Here is a 17836-nt window from a genome sequence, read left to right as displayed (position 1 = left end):
CTTGTCATTTGAAGAGCCGCGAACCAGGACCTATGCGTCTATATCAGGTCATGGCCGCTTAATCGAATTCTGTACCTCACAACTCTGGCACTCGAACTGGTTGTCAGCCATGACCCGGAATGGCTTAGCGTCTTATCCGGGCCGCTGGAATCCCGTAGATCCTAGTATTCATTTCCCGATATATACTGACAGAAATATATATCGGGAAACAGATACTAGGATCGGACCGTTCGTGTGCACCCGGCTAGATCCATTTCTCAGCCAGATTTTAAACTGGCCGTTTAAGTCTGTTTAACTGGGATTTCTCAGCATGTCACTCCATTGTCACGGATGCTGCACTCCCTCTGCCCGCGCTCCCGCTCACTATACACAACAACAACGGCATTTCCAACAAGACTGGAAAATATAGCACGCCTGCGAATGGAATTGAATACCCAGACAGATCAACACAATTTTGGGAGAACACTACCGCTATTGTGTACGATCACTTGACATCATTCGGTCATTCGGATATCATCCGCCGCATTCATCTGAATTATCCCGATCTTGTGACGCTCGTAAAGGGTGCCGGTGTCAAGTCCTAGCCTCCGGAGTTTGTGACCGATTTTCTTAGCTTTAACAGAGCCCTCTGGCTAAGTCCAAATGGGTGCACGCGAACGGGCCCTAAGTTATCTCCTAGTATCCGTTCTTCGATATATAATTCTGTCACCTGAATACTATCTTTTCAAAACGAGTGCCCCCTCGGGACTAGATAAAGAAATGCGATAAGAATCATGTGAGTTATCCTTCTCTTCTTCCTTTTTGTTTTTGCCATCGCTTATGAGCTCCTTCATCAGATCATTTGCCCACATTTCCATCATCGTTATAATTGTTGTCCGTTACTATGCATCCACTCTCGATATCATACCGCATACATATCTTAGCATGTTGCTTTTCATTGTTCACTTTGTACATATATTTATTTCGCGTATCCTACACCAATCGGTGTGATCTGTATAATTGTAGTTAGCTCATTGTAACAACTGCATTTGTTTGTCATGGTAATCTGTGCCTGTTCCAGTGTCAATATGTTCCGCAAAGACAACAGGTTCGCGAAGTGATATCCTCCGATGTCGTAACATTTTATTCAATCTTCACGGATGACCGGATGAGTCGACCGAGTATGGAAAAGACGTTGATGCCTTGCTCTGCCTCGTACTTCGGGCTCGGAATGGAATTTAGAAGGCGTGGTTCCAATGAAAATTCGCACCCGCTATGCTGAATTCTTCATGAATCCTATATAGTACATATTATCAGAGATTGGGCAAGCATTCAGATACAAAACACGATACTTAAAATAGCACCATTATGCTTTGTTTGTTCCGTACGCCTTTGAGTCGCCAGTATGACAGAAAGTCATACAACCAACCTGAGTCTTCAGCTTACATCACCCTCTTCCTCCGTCACCCGTGCAAACTTACCTTGGAAACCTTGATATTGCAGCTTTGATGTCAACAGTTCAAGCTGCAAGACTTACCTCTGATTTCAGGGGGTACGAACGATGTGGAATCAACAGTTTTTCGTGGTAAGCTTACCATTTTCTCTTGAGAGGAGTTGGTATTAGAAACGAAGAGAAGAATCCGGGTCCTTACGCGTCAACCAATAGTCAATAGTTGATATACTGGGTACAGCTACATTCAGGACTAGATTTCTTAGGATTGTGGCATCTGGAGGATGTAAATCAGTAGAATACAAAGGTTGAAGGTTAAATACGGAGAAGTGGAGATACTTACGAGTATATTTTGATTGGATCCAATGCTTGCTATTGCCGAGAAATGCCGACAGGATATTTCAAAGTCCGAAAACAAATCGGCCTTTCGGTACGAGTTGTTGATCTTTACCACCACCATCACTCTCTGGCCTACGGCTTGCTCTGCAGAGTATGACCGACCATCGATGCCTGGTGAGTTGGTCTCGGTAGCTCTCTTGTCGAACCTCTGACTAAACAGCCTTCTACAGGAGCCATATAGCACTCGGTCGGTACCAACAAGGCGAAGCAACAATCGATCATTGGTCGTCTTTCACAATCTCGCTCCAGTATACCATGGCGATGCGGGGATGAATAAATGATTGACTGGATAGGGAGGGAGAACACTGCACTGTGGACATCTTGTTATCGTTTCGGCGCATTTACAATCTTGTCATTTGGTCACGATCAGACTGAATATCCGACACTGCGACAATCCTTGCGATTTGTGACTCGACGTGAGCAGGACTCTTTCCCGCAAGTACCAGTTACGTGATAGGATGGAATCATTTGTCGAAGTCGGATGGCCAAGATGATAATATAGGTCAGCCTTTTCCGTGAACTTATAAGATATATATCTAACAGGTATTCTAGTGCAAGGCGAAGAGCCCAGTTATAACCTATCAGATACAATACAGATAACGAAAGAGTCGAAGGAGAGATAATGAAGGGGGATTTTTGGCGGAAACACCAGCAGGTACGGAGTTTTCAAGGCTGTACAGCGAATTTAGCGCTCATCTGTCTGTTCACACGATAGTATCGTACCAGGGGTTACGTCTTTCCCGACGAATGGTTTCCTGTTTCTTTGATCGGCAGCTCATTCATCCCTTCGGACTCGGGGTTATCCATCGGAGCGACGTCGCCCACTTGCACCTCTTCGGCAAGCGCTAATCCCACAACAGCACCCAGCTGCGCTTTATTCTCATCGTCATATGTGGTCACGTCACTGGATTCCTCAAGGAGCACATCGTGGCCATCCCCCGCCAATTTTCGGCGTCCCACCCTAGTCCTCAGCTCTTGCAACTTCAATGCCAACAAGGCGGTGACGATAAACATGCCGATAGCTAAAGATATCGCTATTGCAATGAAGCTTTGGTCAGGATGTGTCGTCATTGGTAGGCGAAAGGCGCCTCGCGTGGCAGCCTTGGTCACCATCGCAATGTAGGAAACGCTCTGTGAGGATGTGCTCATGTCACAGTCAAGTAAAGTGAGTATCGGCTGTTGGTATAAAGTATTTGGGCTCTGATAGTCGCACTTTTGTAGCCTGCTCAATCTTACGGCCTGAGATGCCCGTCTGTAGGGTGTATATCATGATGCCTTTCAGTGGGAAAGCGTGACGTGGAACTGCTCTTGATACAATTGAGTTGTTTTCTGCCGTCAAATTCGGCCCGCGTTCTCCACGTCAGCTCTTTGTCCTTGTATCCATCCCGACACACATCAAAATACATACGGAGAGGCGCCCATCGTATCTGCTGTTGTGCAAGCGGCAAAGAATCAGATTTTTCTATGTCAACTCGAATGTGTGGAGTCGGTCTCGTCGGCCTCAAATAAAGCCTAATTGCCATTCTTTTCTGTTGCGGAATGTCCCTGTCCTCTCGAACGACTTCAAATGCGTTCACCACATGGGAAGAGATACCAATGACCATGCATCTTCCAAGCCATTGGGTCCTTTCAGAAACTCGAACTTGTCCCCTCAGCGCCGAGCTCCAGATCGTTTTTCTTCTTTTATTTTCTCGTACTCATTGCCACCATCTCTTTCTCCAACCACTACAATCGCTTCTTCAGCATCCAAATTCTCTCCATTGCACTCCTTGCCTGAATTGCTTGTGAGCCGTCATTGGTAATCAGAGAACAGGAAGACGTCTAGTAAAGGATATTCCTGGATGGCTAGTGTGACCGCTGCGGGAAGTCGAGTCAAAGACGGAGCTGAAATGTCGTTGACTCAGGACATCGCGTCTCTGTGATGTCAGATATTTACCGTGGCGGTGTCTCATCTTGAATTAGATGTCTTGTAGGTATTTGCTATCTTTCATCATCATGAGGCTGACAACTCCCTGTAGCTGAAGCAGAATGCTTTAACTTTGGGCTCGACGTGACTGGGATGACAGGGTGTTGTGATTGCGATTCCCAGTCATAGCCTTCCTTTTTGCTGCAAGACGGTATCGTCATGTTCGCTCGCCGGTACAGCAGAGAGTCATGTCGACAGGGCAATTTTTGCAGGACCGTCGTCAACCGGGACATGCAAGGATGTACGAGTAACTTGAGGACTGATCAATTAGAGTTTGCGGTGTTCTGTAACCCTGACCCTATTTATCATAGGGTTAGGGTTACTGAGCACTTGCAGCTGAGCATTGCTACTCTCGACGTCGACGACCACCGCCCTCTCATGGGCTGGTCCCACAGGCGAAACCATATCATCCAGAGGTAGTGCGTTGTCTTTATCTGTTGAGCGTAGCTGATACATGCTTGTAGTGCATACGTAGAGTCTGCGGCTACATTGAATAAATATTCTGTACCTACATAGATGCGACCGGCGCGTACTACACGACGAGCAGCTCCCAGGTCTCGCCTTCAATGGGGCGGAGTCCTGTAAACCGTGTCTTTCCCTTCAGATATGCCAGTCTAGGCTGGTGGACAATCCCTCGCTCCACGCAACCCGACATCCCGTGAATAGCAAAAGGCGCACTATCCTGATTTCCGAGGAGCGACAGCGACGACGATGGCGTTATGGGGTCGCGTATGTGCAGAGCATGCCATAGTGTCTCGACAACATCGGCGACTGTAACCCACTCTCGATCTCCCGACCTCTGAATGACTACTGGCCACGGAAGCATCTGGTGGACGATAGCCAGTGACGGAAGAGGCGGGTTGGTCGCTGCTTCTTTCACGCAGCCGTCATGGCCAAGAACGCGTACGCCCGACAGACTCTGAGCAGCAAAGTCGAGTTCCATCAACATTTCTCCACGGCTTGGCCGTAGCAGTGGATGTAACATTATCGGGATATTACTCCCTGTCTGGGATGGCAGCGGGATGTGACGATGGCGTGGTTTACCCAGAGCGGGTGGCGGGGATGGCGCGACGTATCCGTGTACAGATCCCATATAAGACGCGTCGGGACTGGGTATATAATGGCGGCGTGTAGGGACCGTCGTGGTCAGCTGCGCGTTGCCATAGACAGGAATAACGAGAGACGCCCTTGACGGGGTGTAGAACGCCGTCGCTGGTGATGAATATAGTTCGGGGAGCTCCATACTACCCTGCTGTGTAGCCATGGCCCCCATGTTTTCTCGCTGGATGCGCATCGTCTTCGTGTCGCCGTCATTCATGGACCAAATAGCAGAAGAAAGCCTTACAGATGAATAGAGGGACTTTGGTTTGCTTGAATGGGTGCGAACGTAGGCGAAAGGGGGCAGGGAAGGGGAAGAGTAGGCGATGGTGGTAGTTTGAGGGAGAGATGTGGGGGCCTGGGGAAGGATGGGTACCCTTTATATATGTATGTCCCCCCCTCCTGACATTGAATGTAAACCTAACCTTACTTTTCTTAGGGTTAAGGTTTCGTGTACATCAATTTGGGATTGTGTACATATCAGTTTTGTACCTTTGAGAGTTTACTCTCGGTTGCAATCCCAAAGCCTTTTCTAGGGAAGAAGTCCTCCTGAGCTGCGCTTGAAGCTTCCGCCTTCGCTCACCGTCCTGCTTATGAGCCATGACTCCGACCTGTCGAGACTAAAAGTCATCGATATCATACGAAAGTAGTGCTGTTCCCATAAAACACATCCTCTTATGTTCCATCTTTCATCCCCAAAGGCCAACAAGGCTGGGCTCGTATGCGGATGAACAGTCGATCTGGGTGTCACCACTCGTTCGTCCTGCGGCTCCTCGAAAGTCGACAAGTACAAGGTCATAAGGGTGATCGTTATGTCAGAATGATTTGTAACCAGTTATTCACCCCAAAAGACTGGTTTCTTTTGATACAGGATCGGGGCGTAATCGCCACTCTTTAATACCATGCCTCCCTTACCGCTGATTCTGTACTGTTTCTTCGTCAGAGAATTCAACCTTGCAACACCTTCTCGTATCCCCTATGAGTGGCAAACCACCCGCCCGCGAGGAAAGGAGCTTGCTGATATATTCATAAAGGTATGGGAGACGTAAAACTGTTGTTTGTAAAACGGTTACCACGTCTTCGAGTATCATGGGACCTACGTATGTTTCGGCATCGGACAGCCGGTCCTCGACAAGCTCAAAAAGGGGTGTACTCACCCCTAATCAGTTCCTCCCTCTAACTCATCATCATCCGTCCGAAGTCGATTCAAAGGTAAGTGTTCTCAGTTCTTATAGAAATTCTAGTACTTCCTTGAAGCTTATAGTCGTCGTAGATGCCAGCCTCTTCCCACTGTCCTCAATGCGGCTACAATCGACCAGATCTTTCATTCCATTGTGGTATTCTGGTACCCCCACGAATGGAGGAACTGCTGAAATCGAATGAACCACCCCTTCAAGCTGAGCATGTTCACCTGGATAGCACTATTTGTGAAAGCCACGGGTTCTTAGCGAGACTACAGCAACGGATAACTGAGACACGTGTTGCGCTCGAGGGACTCCTGGACGAGGAACGGCGCGTCGAACATATGATTGAATCCTGCAAGACAATCGTCCACCCGATTCGTAGAATTCCTGAGGACATCATCCACGAAATCTTCTTGGCATGTTTGAATACTGAGAGAGAAGGGATGGATTCATTGAGAAGGAAGTTTACGCGGTTAGTTCTTTCCCAGGTTTGCAGAGATTGGAGGAGAACCTCACTATCAACACCCCGGCTTTGGTCATCCATTACGGTGGATTTTGACATCTATCACAATGAGCTGGCGTGTCAGTATCTCCTTCAGATGTGTCTTTTTCGGTCTGCGACACACGATATCACACTCTCCATACACAGCGGGGGGGATATTTCAGAGAGTCATCTCCTACCTGTTCTTCTCTTATGCGCCTCGCGGTGGACAGATCTTTCTCTCTCCATTCCTTATAGCTCTATACATATCTTCTCCGCTGCCAGAGGCACCTTCCACCGCTTGAGTCGCCTTTCGCTAGAGGTTACCAGAGGCCATGTCAAGGTACCCGCTGCAGCGGTCAAGCCCGTATTTGATGCCTTCGAATACGCTCCGCTGCTTCGCGAGTTCTTCACAAAGAACCTGTGTCAAGCAGTTAAACAAATAAACCTACCATGGTCTCAGCTCACTGGGTATACTGGGGACGACTATGGAAGCGTGTATATTGATATCTTGAGGCTCGCACCGAATATGGAGAGCGTCTCGTTGCAATGTGATTTTTCTGGGCCTGACTTTACACACCCTCCTTCATTATCTCATCGGCGCCTCCGTATACTTCATGTGCACGAAGCCAACGAGTCAGATACAGGGGTAATTTCAGAAGGGGGGATTATCCGTTTTCTTTCGTGTATAGAATTTCCTATGCTGGAATCTCTGAGGATGACATACGGGAATGCCTCCATCCAAATTCCTAGTTCACTACAGGGCTTGACAGCTGGCAGCTTGAGGTCCCTGCGTATCGACGCGCAACTCGTTCTTTCTGCTGAAGCGCAAGCTAATCTGTTCAGTCTTCTCAAAACGACGTCATGCCTTTCCAGTTTATTGATACCATGTCCATTGATGCCTGAAGGGAGTGAATGCGATGGGATTCTTTTTGGGCTCAATGGGAATATCAACCCGGGCGTTGTCCCCAGTCTCACTTCTCTCACTATTCAGTTCCTAAATGAGAAGCCTCATCTCGATCCTTCTTTCATTGATATGGTTCATTCCCGAAGATATCCTGCGTCTAATTGTACTGCGCTGCAATGTCTTCGACTTTCTGCACCATTCGCTATGGAATCACTTGATCCCGATGTGGTTGGGCGTTGGAAGGATATATGTGACGACGGACTTGTCGTGTATGGAGTAGAATAGTGGATCTTTTCCTCGGGAAATTTGTCGGCGTAATTGTATTAAGAGTTATCTAGGCTATCCAGTAGGACCCAGTATTAAGGAGAGATTAAAATCCACCGTCCAAGGCGTGGCGCGTAACATGGATGAAATCACGTCATTGGTGAGTCCTGGTTCCCAGTTCTACGATTAATTGTGGAAAGCAGCACACATTGTATCAAGCCTGCCACCGAAAAACTGATAAAAAATTGGGATTGTATGTAAGATTCCTAAAAACATGCGCTGCTAAGAGATCTTGACTCAACACTCTCTGACAACTAATTCGTAGTAGCATTAGTTGTCGACGTTGCAGCAAACCCGATCCTCGAGTTTGCGGTATCATAAATTGTGTAGTAACGTTCCAAGAACGTATAGCCGTTGATGAAATCGAGACCTTGTCCAGAATTGTGGCCAATATCGTTAACGATGAGATATGTGTCGTTGGGACTGCCTCCGATGGCCGTATTCAGTGAACGAGGCCAGATTTGAGCATTGGGCGTGAGCTCATATGATTTCTGAGCGCAGTATTAGTCGTAGTCCATCTAGATCAATGAATAAGACTTACACCGTTAATGTTGAAGTAAAGACTTGAAAGGTTGGAGTATTGAGACGAAGTGATGCAGAGAAGACCCGTGGTATTGTCCACGGTTGCACCAGTGGCCGACTGGTACCTTTTGAATGCATCGGAAGCGATATAAATGAAGGTCGTCCCTAGCTCAGCTCAATCAGAGTACGACTAGAGATCCAATCTGAGAAACACTTACCAGTATCTACAACACCAGCGGTAGAAGATAGGATGGGCACTTCGGCTCCATAGGTGATAGATTCGTCGATACCCCAGTATTTACTTGCCGGGGAGGTGTTCGTAAGTGGGCTGTTGTAACGTGGTCAACATGGAGCCCAGGGTCTCATCAGAGATGAAGAGCGTACGCATAGCTAATTTCCCCCCTTATTTTGGAGTTGTCCGGACCTCCTAGATCAGACTCGGAATCAGTATAAGACGGAAAAAAGAACGTTCAAAAACCTTAGATACGTACCCCAAGAAAGCTCTCCATTGGTGACCTCATCATCAGTCGTAGGTGCAAAGTACACACCAATTGCATTGTCCATAATTAATCTTTGGTTATAGAGATTATCGGTGACAGTGGGTATGAGTGCGTCGTTATCGAAATACAGGGTTCCTAGGACAAACTTAGGCTCGGAGATGACACAAATGAACCGCTTACCAAGAGTGAGATCGATGGGACCAATTCTGTGATCATTTGCAAATTCTTTAGAGAGATTGGAAGCATGCAATGGCCGATCCATGACTTACCCGAGGATACCATCGGTGCCGTTAAAGCTATTTTAGAATCAATATATACTTGTGAACGTCAAGGTCCAAGATTCGTACCCGGAAGACAAGAAAGCCGCGCCGATTGACTGCGACTTAATGGTCAAGTTTGGCGTGATAGTAACTTGGTCTATGCATTCCCACCCTGGACGAAACATGATTAGTAGAGACAATGGGGACGTAGAATTAATTATTTGCCAATGAATGATCCGGAGCCATAGGAAACGGACTGCGTGGATATTATCAGAAGACTGAATAAAATGACTAGTACGAGACCACCTACCACTACATCAAAGGTATCTTTGCTGGTGCGCGTACGCACGTACATTTTATCTGCACCGACCCAAGTATTCGAACTGCCGGTGTCGACAATCAAGTTGTCTAGTGTAATGTAGAGTTAGCGCATCAATGAGTTCGTGACGAAAAGGAAAACATGCACAGAATGTTGGAGGGCTACCAACACCGATAGAAGCTGTATAGATAACTGCAGCATTATCCACATCCTCATTGATGATAGCGCGTCCAGCCAAATCCCGGCTGACTCCATTCGCACGAGATCGAAGGGTAGCCGCTCGAGCCCGATCTCGTTCTACAATAGAGCTTGTGCCATTGAAGTTGAATTTCCTCGCAATGGGAAGGGATACGGGCCTACGAGGGATGTCGATGGCGCCTGAAATCCCGGAAACTATTAGCGAAGAGAGCATGAAAAAGGCTGAAAGCATCTTTGAGTGAGAAAAGAGTTTAAGATGATAGAAGGCTTGGTGACACGGTGGTTTTTATACTTGAGAGGAAAGTGCTAATCAGAGGACGAGACGAGCTATAGGATTTGACGCAAGGCATGGTGGCGCTGCTTCTCTTACGAGTAAGTGCTTTCCCATGCTATGGAGCCTGATAAGTATTAGTCAGGATATTTTATAGCATATGAATTATCACTAACCGTACTGACGGATGGCAGTGGTGCGTGCTATTGAAAGTAGAAGTCCATAAGAAGATAGGGCTGGGATAGATGAACGGCTGGAAGGACGACGATAGCAAGAATGGAACGGGGCCATGAAACGTCTGCAGAACCGGGGTAGACTGACAGGCCTAGCAGTATATGCGCATGGACGAGCATAGGCCATTCTCTCCGTCGATTTCATTGTGGAATGATATATGATTATTTGCTAAGCTTGCTCTACAGAGAAATATAACCGGAAATTCGACAGAGAATGGTGGGTAAAGCTGAGTTAAGGGTATCAGACAGAAGTTAGCAGGAAAGGATCCGTGTCGAAACGCCTGCAAGTTTTTACTGTTGGACAAGAGTGCTGCTTGCTATTGAAAGCTTGCTTACTGTTTCAGCTAGACGTTACAGATGGACCATGGCATGTATTCGGCAATAGTGGCGAGTATTCTGAACTGTGAATCCAAGACAGGACAATTAAATGCCAGATAGTAGCGAATAGATCATGCATGAAACACGTAAAAGGGCGAAGCAACGAAACCGTACTTATCCACGCTGAATGTTTCGCGATTGACCTCAAGCCTCGAGCTTGACGCTTTGAGGTGGGTGGAGGAAGTAATAGCTGCAGCAGGTACGTAACAGAACTTCAGTAAGTAGAATTGAAGAACCGAACGTACTTTTCGTGCCGATGAAATGCCGGTCGCAGATTTCAAAGTCCGTAGGCAACTTCCATGCTGCAGGTCCGGGGCCGCGGCAAAAGTTCTTCAGCTTGAAACCACCATCACTATCTAGGCTGCAGTTCTGCGCTACTCTCGTTAGTCCCGTCGCTGTACCGAACTTGCAGATCCTACTCGCTCTAACCTTGCAGCCCCAGTAGCGGACCAGACACCCTCTTCAATCTCCTACAACGCCGCGGCGATTCAAGAATGATGGAATAGGACATAATAGGACAGTCGCCTTGTGAGCTAGTCGTCCTTATTATGCTTTTTGTTTACCAGACATCCAGTATCCGTTGAGAGAATGTAGCCTTGCGTCAGGGACACATCATGCCTCGTCAAGTGATGACCGAATATCGATATCAAGAATTCAACTGCACGCGTTGCATAATGATTCTGTGAGGTGGTCCCACTCCTGCAGCTAGCCTTCTATGATGCGCCAATAGGAAAGCCCGCCTAGCTCAATCGGATAGAGCGTCAGACTCTTAACAGGCTGGGCGGTTTAAGCAAATCTGAAGGCTGTGAGTTCGACCCTCGCGGTGGGCTACCTACACTTTTGCCCTTTTGGAAGTTCGCAAGTCTCCTAGGATCATCTTCCACTGTCCAGTACCGCCGTCTACGCGTTCCTTCTTGAATTCTCCTTCTTTAGGCACCTTACCTTCTCATCAGCTACAGGTCAGTTGATACAGTAGCTGAAACGACAACCGTAAAGCAATGTCGCGTCGTTGCATGGCTGGGATATCATTCGAAACAGACATTTACTGTTGTTATTGCGCGCTTTCCTGTAAATACATCTCATTTTTTATCATAATAGGCTTATCGATCTACATAGTTCTTGATACATCATTTATTAACTCACGGAACGGACATGCCTGAACAAGACGCTGTTGATATTACGACATCAGCCTGAGTTTCGTTTGTTCAGCAGCGAAGAACGACGTTAGCTGAAAGAACAAGTATTCACATGGTGCACCACAGAAAATGGTCAACATTTATGAGCATGTACAAACCGAAATTACTCCTAAGAAAGCTGTCTAACCCACCTAACGTCTAATAAACAATCTCAACGATAGACTTGGCTATAAAGATGTCTGACGTACCTCAATTTTATCGTAAGCAGTATATATGTCCAGATATAATCCCATATAATCCTGGTAAACAGGCATATACCTTTACGGCCTGACCTGCATTAGCCTCAAGTTAATATCACTTCATAAGAGTTTGGGCAGCTTAGAATGATTATTAAAGACATTACCGCCAGTTACTCTTATATACGATAGCATTTTCAATAGACGGCAGCAGCATTTGATGAACACGAGTATATTATTGAATGCGGCGATGAAACCACCAAATACAAATTACATACACTAATACGAAGTGGCCAGGGATACGGGTACAGAGCATAGTCACGCATTCGAGGTGCAAAGCAAACCTGTATAACAATTTGAGTGAGATGTGAACGGAATAACAGCAGAAAAAACTTACAGAAAGGCTAAATGCAACTTGTGCAGGAGCATAGAGATGCCGCTGAACATCAAAGCATCGGACCCAGCCTCACGAGTCACAATAACGGGTAGTCATCTTCATGATGGGGCTCTTAGGCAGACAATTATCTTGGATGTTCATTGTGATCGGTATCCGTATGTATCGCAACGACTTTGCCTAAAGAGCGAAATCAGCGAAATCACAGACAAACAGTGAGAAGACATATTTTCCAACCGTGGGGCAGACTCTGATATTAAAGAAACCACAAAAGTCAGAGTATATGTGCATACATGCTTTCGAATTTGCGCACCTTGTTGTATATCTACCATCCTTATTGTCCTCCTCACCTGCCTATCCTTCTCATTGCGAAACATTGTTCAGCACTTCGTGGGCATGGTCGATGTGGTACTGGAAAGAGCAGTTATTATACGGCGGCACGAAGGTAAACCGATGCCAAAAGCACCTCCAATCAGAAGTAGCGTCACTCGACTCCCTCTGTTACCTGCAGGTATGAAAAACTCGGTAAAATGTACACTACAGAGCAAACAGGAGACACACCTCTGCCCTCGAGTACCGCTATTATGTTCTCGGCATCGCCGTGACCTTCATGCATTGTGTGTTCATCGTCAGACGAACCGTAGGCACTGCCGCTGCCAAGATCCTTGTTGTTGCCATTGTCTTGCTCCATGTCGACCTCATAATCAGCTTCGTCATCTTCAGATCTGAAGTTGGTGGAGTCGGAAACCGTTTTCTCGCTGGTGGTTGGGAAACCTGGCGATGCTCGGCATTCTTCGATGCATTCTTGGATGTGCTCGAAGGTTTTCTGGGTGGGAGTAGCTTTTCTCGATGGCTTCACATGTGAAGAACTGGAGAATGTGGGTTTGGGGATGGCAGGGAAGATGGCGGTAGAAAGAAAAGCAAAGATCGCGGTCTGTCACGTTCATGTGACATGACGTTGCACATCACGATACCGATTTTAGAAACTTGTTCTCGCCTGAGGCCCCGGGAAGCTCCCGCCAAGGTTTGTCCGGCAAAAACCCTGATTTTTTGGCCTCAAATATGCAAAGATTGGCGCCTAAAATATGCTAACTCGGACAAGGCGTCTCCCGGTCCGTCCGTGCCGGACAGCGCCGCGGGCCAAATTAGGCCAAATTTCGGCGTCCTTCGCCTTGCATTTTCTGGATGAAATTTCAGTGTCACTTTCATCCTTCTTTCAGATCCCAATAAGTCTTCGCTATGCTTCTCCAACTACAGGGATTCCGCCAGGTGCCATTCCTCCAGGCCCCAGAGGCCCTAAAATATGCTAACTACGGACAAGGGTTTCAAATTTTGGGTCTGAAATATGCTATCTACGGACAAAGATTTCGCTTTTTTTGGGCCTAAAATATGCTAAAATCCGGACAAACCTTGGCGGGAGCTTCCCGGGGCCTCTCGCCTGCCAGCCCTGTCACCGGCGGGAACATGTAGCATCACAACTGCCAGCACGTTCACCCAACAAAATCCTCCTCCTATGAATCTCTGTCTTTAGAATGTATCTGTCATCCTTCCTTTTGCCCCGAGTCTACAACTCTGCAAGTTTTGCCATGATGATGTTCCTCTATGACCGGATTGCAAAGCTTTTACAAACCTAAATAAACCTAGACTGAGATTTCTAATGGTTATATCCTCTTATGAACCTGACTGAGAGGATTAAAATATCAAGTATCCCAAAATAAACACATGGCTCGTTTATACAGGTATATGAACATGCCTTATCTTTATATCGGGCTATATACGAAGTCATCTTATGTAAAGGCATGTAACCTTTTCTCGCTTTTTGTGGTGTGGTTAACCAAGGCATGACCACACTAAACTGGGGTTTTCCGAGTTTCTCCGAAGGGACTGGAGAGTACCAGGAACTGCAGGACATGGGATTTGAGCTACTCGTCTGATTTCTGGCTGTTAGGTATTATCAAGCGTGCAGTGCAGTGGGTAACTGCTCTTGCTGTCGATAATCATGTTATCGTGTTTTGAGAAGACGACGTCAGTTTCTTCGCTGTCTTGTTCTATCGAGCGTATCTGATTGTTTTACGGTACGCCCAGTCGAGTCTCACGATACTTTACCAATCGAACGTACTGACTCCCGATGGCCAGATAGGCAGAACTTCTAAGTGCGCTACAGGTTTTCCCATGGATCGCCTTCCATTGTTCAGAATCCCATAAAGCGCCAGCGAATCGCTTGGTTCACTATATTTCACCCTTTACTCACACTCTCGGTAGAAGTTACACGCACGTAGAAGCGCAGGACGACCTGCCAACGCAGCAAGGAGAAGGTTATCTCTCAGGGTTCCAAGCCATACTTAACGCGCATATCACTGTTGATTTCGACGTGCCAAGTAAAAAATCCTACTCACTCTACGCCATATGTAACAAAGTTTCCATCGCAAAGCCCTGCCCAACGGTCAACCAGCGCACTGGGGGGTGGCAGCATGACAAGCGGCACCGATAAACGAAGACTCTCCAACCCAGGCCTCCTAGACTCAACCATATCAACGAAAACACTCGACAGACCGGGGGATATGTTTATGAACCGGAAAGCCAACGACTTGAGACCGGGAACGACGTCAGGATTGATGCTAATGTTAAGCCCGACGAGAATCACATCCTCTTCTGGGGCCATGGACATGGACATGGATAAATGCGACAGCGATGGTGTCGTTCTGAGGAGACTGAGTAAATCAGCCTGCGCCCCAGTGGGAATGATGAAAGATGCATCGATCGAAAGGCTGCTCAGGTTACCCAAGTGCAGAGAACTAGGAATCCATATGTTTGGGTGCCGGTACGCCATACTCAGGGACTCTAGAGCAGGTAATTCCACATGCGAAAGAACATGAGTGATACCCCCCTCTGAACGGATCTCGGACCTAGGTTTCTTTGCCTCCTCATAAACGTGAAGCCGACGAAGCCCGTGATGGCGAAACGGTATAGAAGGGAGGACAATATCAAAACCACAGTCATCGTCACACTGCAAAGACATGCTCGCCATATCCGGCGCGAGCTTTAAAATATCGATATACGTGCTCGTCCAGTCGTTCCCAGTGTACTGTGTGAGCTGCGGCCACGGAAGACTCACCTGTTCGACCGCACTGCATACACTATTGATGGAGACGCTTCGGAGCAGTGGCGCATACTCGAAGGCTCTGAATATGGGTTTGGAAGGTGGGAAGAGCGGCATCCGTGGTTCAGTCGTGAACTCCACACGGAGACGAGTGAGGCGATGTAGAGATCCTCTGACGGCAGACAAAGCGTGCAATGATAAGTATGGAATGGCGATATGGAGGTCAACCCATCGTGCTGCGCTTGAAAAAAGGATAGGGGTAACAGGGTTCTTCGTTGAGAGCCCTTTTGTGCTGCGTATGGAAAGGGTGATATCGTGCATCCCAGATCGCAGAATGTACATTTGAAGGCGATATAGACACGCCACTTCATTCCGATATCGGTCGAAATCCAGGGAAATGGACGACCATAACTGAGATGTAGACAACGTGACACTCCTCCAGTCCCTGCAGACCTGCGAAAGGACCAAAGGTGGAGATTTCCCATCCAAAGAGTCCTTTCTCTCTGGCTTATCAATGTCCAAACATGTCACAAGAATTCGGTGTACTCTGTCCTCGGGGATGTTACGAATAGGGGATAGAATTGTCTTGCAGGATTGAACCAAACGCTCGACGCTCCTCTCCTCATCTAATAATCCCTCAAGCACAGCACATGTTTGGGTTATCTGATCCTTTAGCCCAGACAAAAATACATGGCTATCACCGATAAGACTCTCCAGGTGAATGCACTCGAAATGAAGAGGTGGATTATTTGATTGTAGCAATTCGTCCATCCGCGTTGCTGATAGGTCAAGCGAGCGGAACGAAAGAGTGCCATCCGATCGATTGTGGCCGCATTTCTGGCAGGGGAAAGAGTCTGGCATCTACACTTGTGATAAGAAGCTGGAAATAATGTTAGTTTCACAAGTTTACCTTTTTTTCTTGTTGATCGCTGGAGAGAGGATGGACAGGGGTAATTCAAATCGACTCCGACAAATGACTGCTATTTAGGGCCGGGTGTCACTCCTGTAAAGTGGAAGGGGCTAAGCTTGGCCTCATTTTATTTTATATCTTCTTTGAAATATTGAACCTAATTGGATCCGGAGTTCAAGCTAAGCACTACACACACACTGAGGGTATTTCAACGTTATCACTTAAATTCTAAGCTGACATGATGATTGATGAGGGAGTGTAAATTTGGAGCGAATACTGAAGCTTACAATAATTGTACGAAGAACTTATACTCAAGAATACGCTAGCATCTGGGGCTACAGATGGGCACTTGTTCCGCAAGACCTACAAAAACACTATGATTTTTCAGAACATGTCTTTCAAATGGAGTGTGAAAGGGTAGCAAGAAGCTGATCTGACTACCAATATCTTCCATATGTATTCTATAATCCTTAGAGCTGGAGTAGTGATATTGGCTGCATTTGCGTTCTAGGTCGCCTTTCGATTGCCTTTCGAGTAGCGGTGACTCAGACCGTCGTTTCATGCGATGTAAAGAGCCAATTCACCGGAAAGATGTGTCTATGGGAAGAAAACATACAAGTCGAAACAGATCATGCCGAAAATAATTGTTGTACGAATCAGCCAGAAGTTGGCATGAAGATGTTGGTGTTGACGCGGGATCAAAGGCCTATCCGGCCCGACGGAAAATCGCGTCGATGATGTGGGAACCTTTATCCCTTTCCGGATTCTGGCCTGTCATGCGCTTTCTTGCTTCCTTGCATGTCAACAATCCAGTGATCCTCGGTCCTACGCCTGCTGTATGCTCGCCATGCTGACGCTATCACGAAAAGGAAGCTGAAGGGTCTATAGTCTCTTTCGAAGACCTCCCGGACTCCGTCAAGTTTAGGAAATTACAACTTGAAGCAGACAGCTTGATGCGGTGCTAAGAAGATGGTCCGAAACTGAAAAGGAAAGACCGAGAGAGCAATGTTTCTTTTCGGTCATGGTGCCTAGCTTTGTTCGTCCCAGAGCTGCAGTATCCCCTGATTTCGGAAAGAACCAGGGTTTTCGGAGAGTCACGTGGGGCCTAGCCTCCATCACTCCGTCACATCCTCGTAATCAAGCACGCAATATTTAATCTTTATTATTCCCCCATTTTCATTTATGCTACATAATTATTGTAAAATTTCATTTTTGAGGGTTAATTCATGCAAATTTACATGTTATTCATACCGTTAAAGCCGCTGGCCAATCGCACAATAAATCTTAAGATGTTCACTTAAGCCGTCAATCTTAAGCAGTCTTATATTGTATTTACTAGTGAAATAGCAAGAAAACATGTCTGTATGCAATACGACAAATTTTGTGATATAATCCATGTACAAGTAAGACAGCAAGGCGTACAGCAAGAAAACATACATACGAAATACATCAAACATATGAGACCCTGCAATAATCAGAGAATTTAGATGCTGGTTCTAAGGACATTAGAATATATGCCTTTAGCGAACAACATGAAGACTTACAACTTGTCCAGGTAGCAATGGGGCAGATTGGACCTGCGACTCGGGTA

General features: G+C 46.8%; 6 protein-coding genes and 1 non-coding gene across 7 annotated transcripts; 3 read left to right on the top strand and 4 right to left on the bottom strand.

Moving 5' to 3' along the window:
- Positions 1 to 2378: 2378 nt before the first annotated feature.
- On the bottom strand, positions 2379 to 2977 carry EV420DRAFT_1766603 (uncharacterized protein; the record flags this gene model as incomplete). Its single annotated transcript, XM_060480883.1, has 1 exon — positions 2379 to 2977. The coding sequence occupies one exon, from the start codon at positions 2975 to 2977 to the stop codon at positions 2558 to 2560; it is 420 nt and encodes a 139-aa protein (XP_060327379.1). The 3' UTR covers positions 2379 to 2557.
- A 1349-nt stretch (positions 2978 to 4326) lies between these two features.
- EV420DRAFT_1274633 (uncharacterized protein) lies at positions 4327 to 4737 on the bottom strand (the record flags this gene model as incomplete). The annotated part of the gene is made up of 1 exon (XM_060467853.1): positions 4327 to 4737. The coding sequence occupies one exon, from the start codon at positions 4735 to 4737 to the stop codon at positions 4327 to 4329; it is 411 nt and encodes a 136-aa protein (XP_060327378.1).
- Positions 4738 to 5836: 1099 nt separating this feature from the next.
- EV420DRAFT_737463 (uncharacterized protein) lies at positions 5837 to 7846 on the top strand. The gene is made up of 2 exons (XM_060483261.1): positions 5837 to 6104; positions 6166 to 7846. The coding sequence occupies exons 1-2, from the start codon at positions 5982 to 5984 to the stop codon at positions 7747 to 7749; spliced, it is 1707 nt and encodes a 568-aa protein (XP_060327377.1). The 5' UTR covers positions 5837 to 5981; the 3' UTR covers positions 7750 to 7846.
- Positions 7847 to 7895: 49 nt separating this feature from the next.
- EV420DRAFT_737534 (acid protease) lies at positions 7896 to 10219 on the bottom strand. The gene is made up of 12 exons (XM_060483262.1): positions 10035 to 10219; positions 9537 to 9985; positions 9381 to 9478; positions 9296 to 9326; positions 9158 to 9242; positions 9080 to 9106; positions 8991 to 9016; positions 8802 to 8945; positions 8695 to 8737; positions 8529 to 8638; positions 8330 to 8475; positions 7896 to 8279 (listed from the first exon to the last, which is right to left on the bottom strand). Exons 2-12 carry the CDS (start codon positions 9817 to 9819, stop codon positions 8043 to 8045), a joined length of 1230 nt encoding a protein of 409 aa, XP_060327376.1. The 5' UTR covers positions 9820 to 9985; positions 10035 to 10219; the 3' UTR covers positions 7896 to 8042.
- A 984-nt stretch (positions 10220 to 11203) lies between these two features.
- Positions 11204 to 11299, top strand: EV420DRAFT_t198. Its single transcript has one exon. It is a non-coding gene; the product is annotated as a tRNA-Lys (tRNA).
- A 758-nt stretch (positions 11300 to 12057) lies between these two features.
- Positions 12058 to 13164, top strand: EV420DRAFT_1562094 (uncharacterized protein). Its single transcript, XM_060473886.1, has 3 exons — positions 12058 to 12185; positions 12239 to 12740; positions 12797 to 13164. Exons 2-3 carry the CDS (start codon positions 12519 to 12521, stop codon positions 12962 to 12964), a joined length of 390 nt encoding a protein of 129 aa, XP_060327375.1. The 5' UTR covers positions 12058 to 12185; positions 12239 to 12518; the 3' UTR covers positions 12965 to 13164.
- Positions 13165 to 14627: 1463 nt separating this feature from the next.
- On the bottom strand, positions 14628 to 16140 carry EV420DRAFT_1704971 (uncharacterized protein; the record flags this gene model as incomplete). Its single annotated transcript, XM_060479535.1, has 1 exon — positions 14628 to 16140. The coding sequence occupies exon 1, from the start codon at positions 16104 to 16106 to the stop codon at positions 14628 to 14630; it is 1479 nt and encodes a 492-aa protein (XP_060327374.1). The 5' UTR covers positions 16107 to 16140.
- Positions 16141 to 17836: the final 1696 nt, after the last annotated feature.

Source organism: Desarmillaria tabescens, assembly GCF_030435595.1.
Source record: "Desarmillaria tabescens strain CCBAS 213 chromosome Unknown EV420scaffold_35, whole genome shotgun sequence".
NCBI classification, from domain to species: domain Eukaryota; kingdom Fungi; phylum Basidiomycota; class Agaricomycetes; order Agaricales; family Physalacriaceae; genus Desarmillaria; species Desarmillaria tabescens.
The sequence above is the reverse complement of the archived record's forward strand: the minus strand, read 5'-3'. Positions and strand labels throughout refer to the sequence as shown.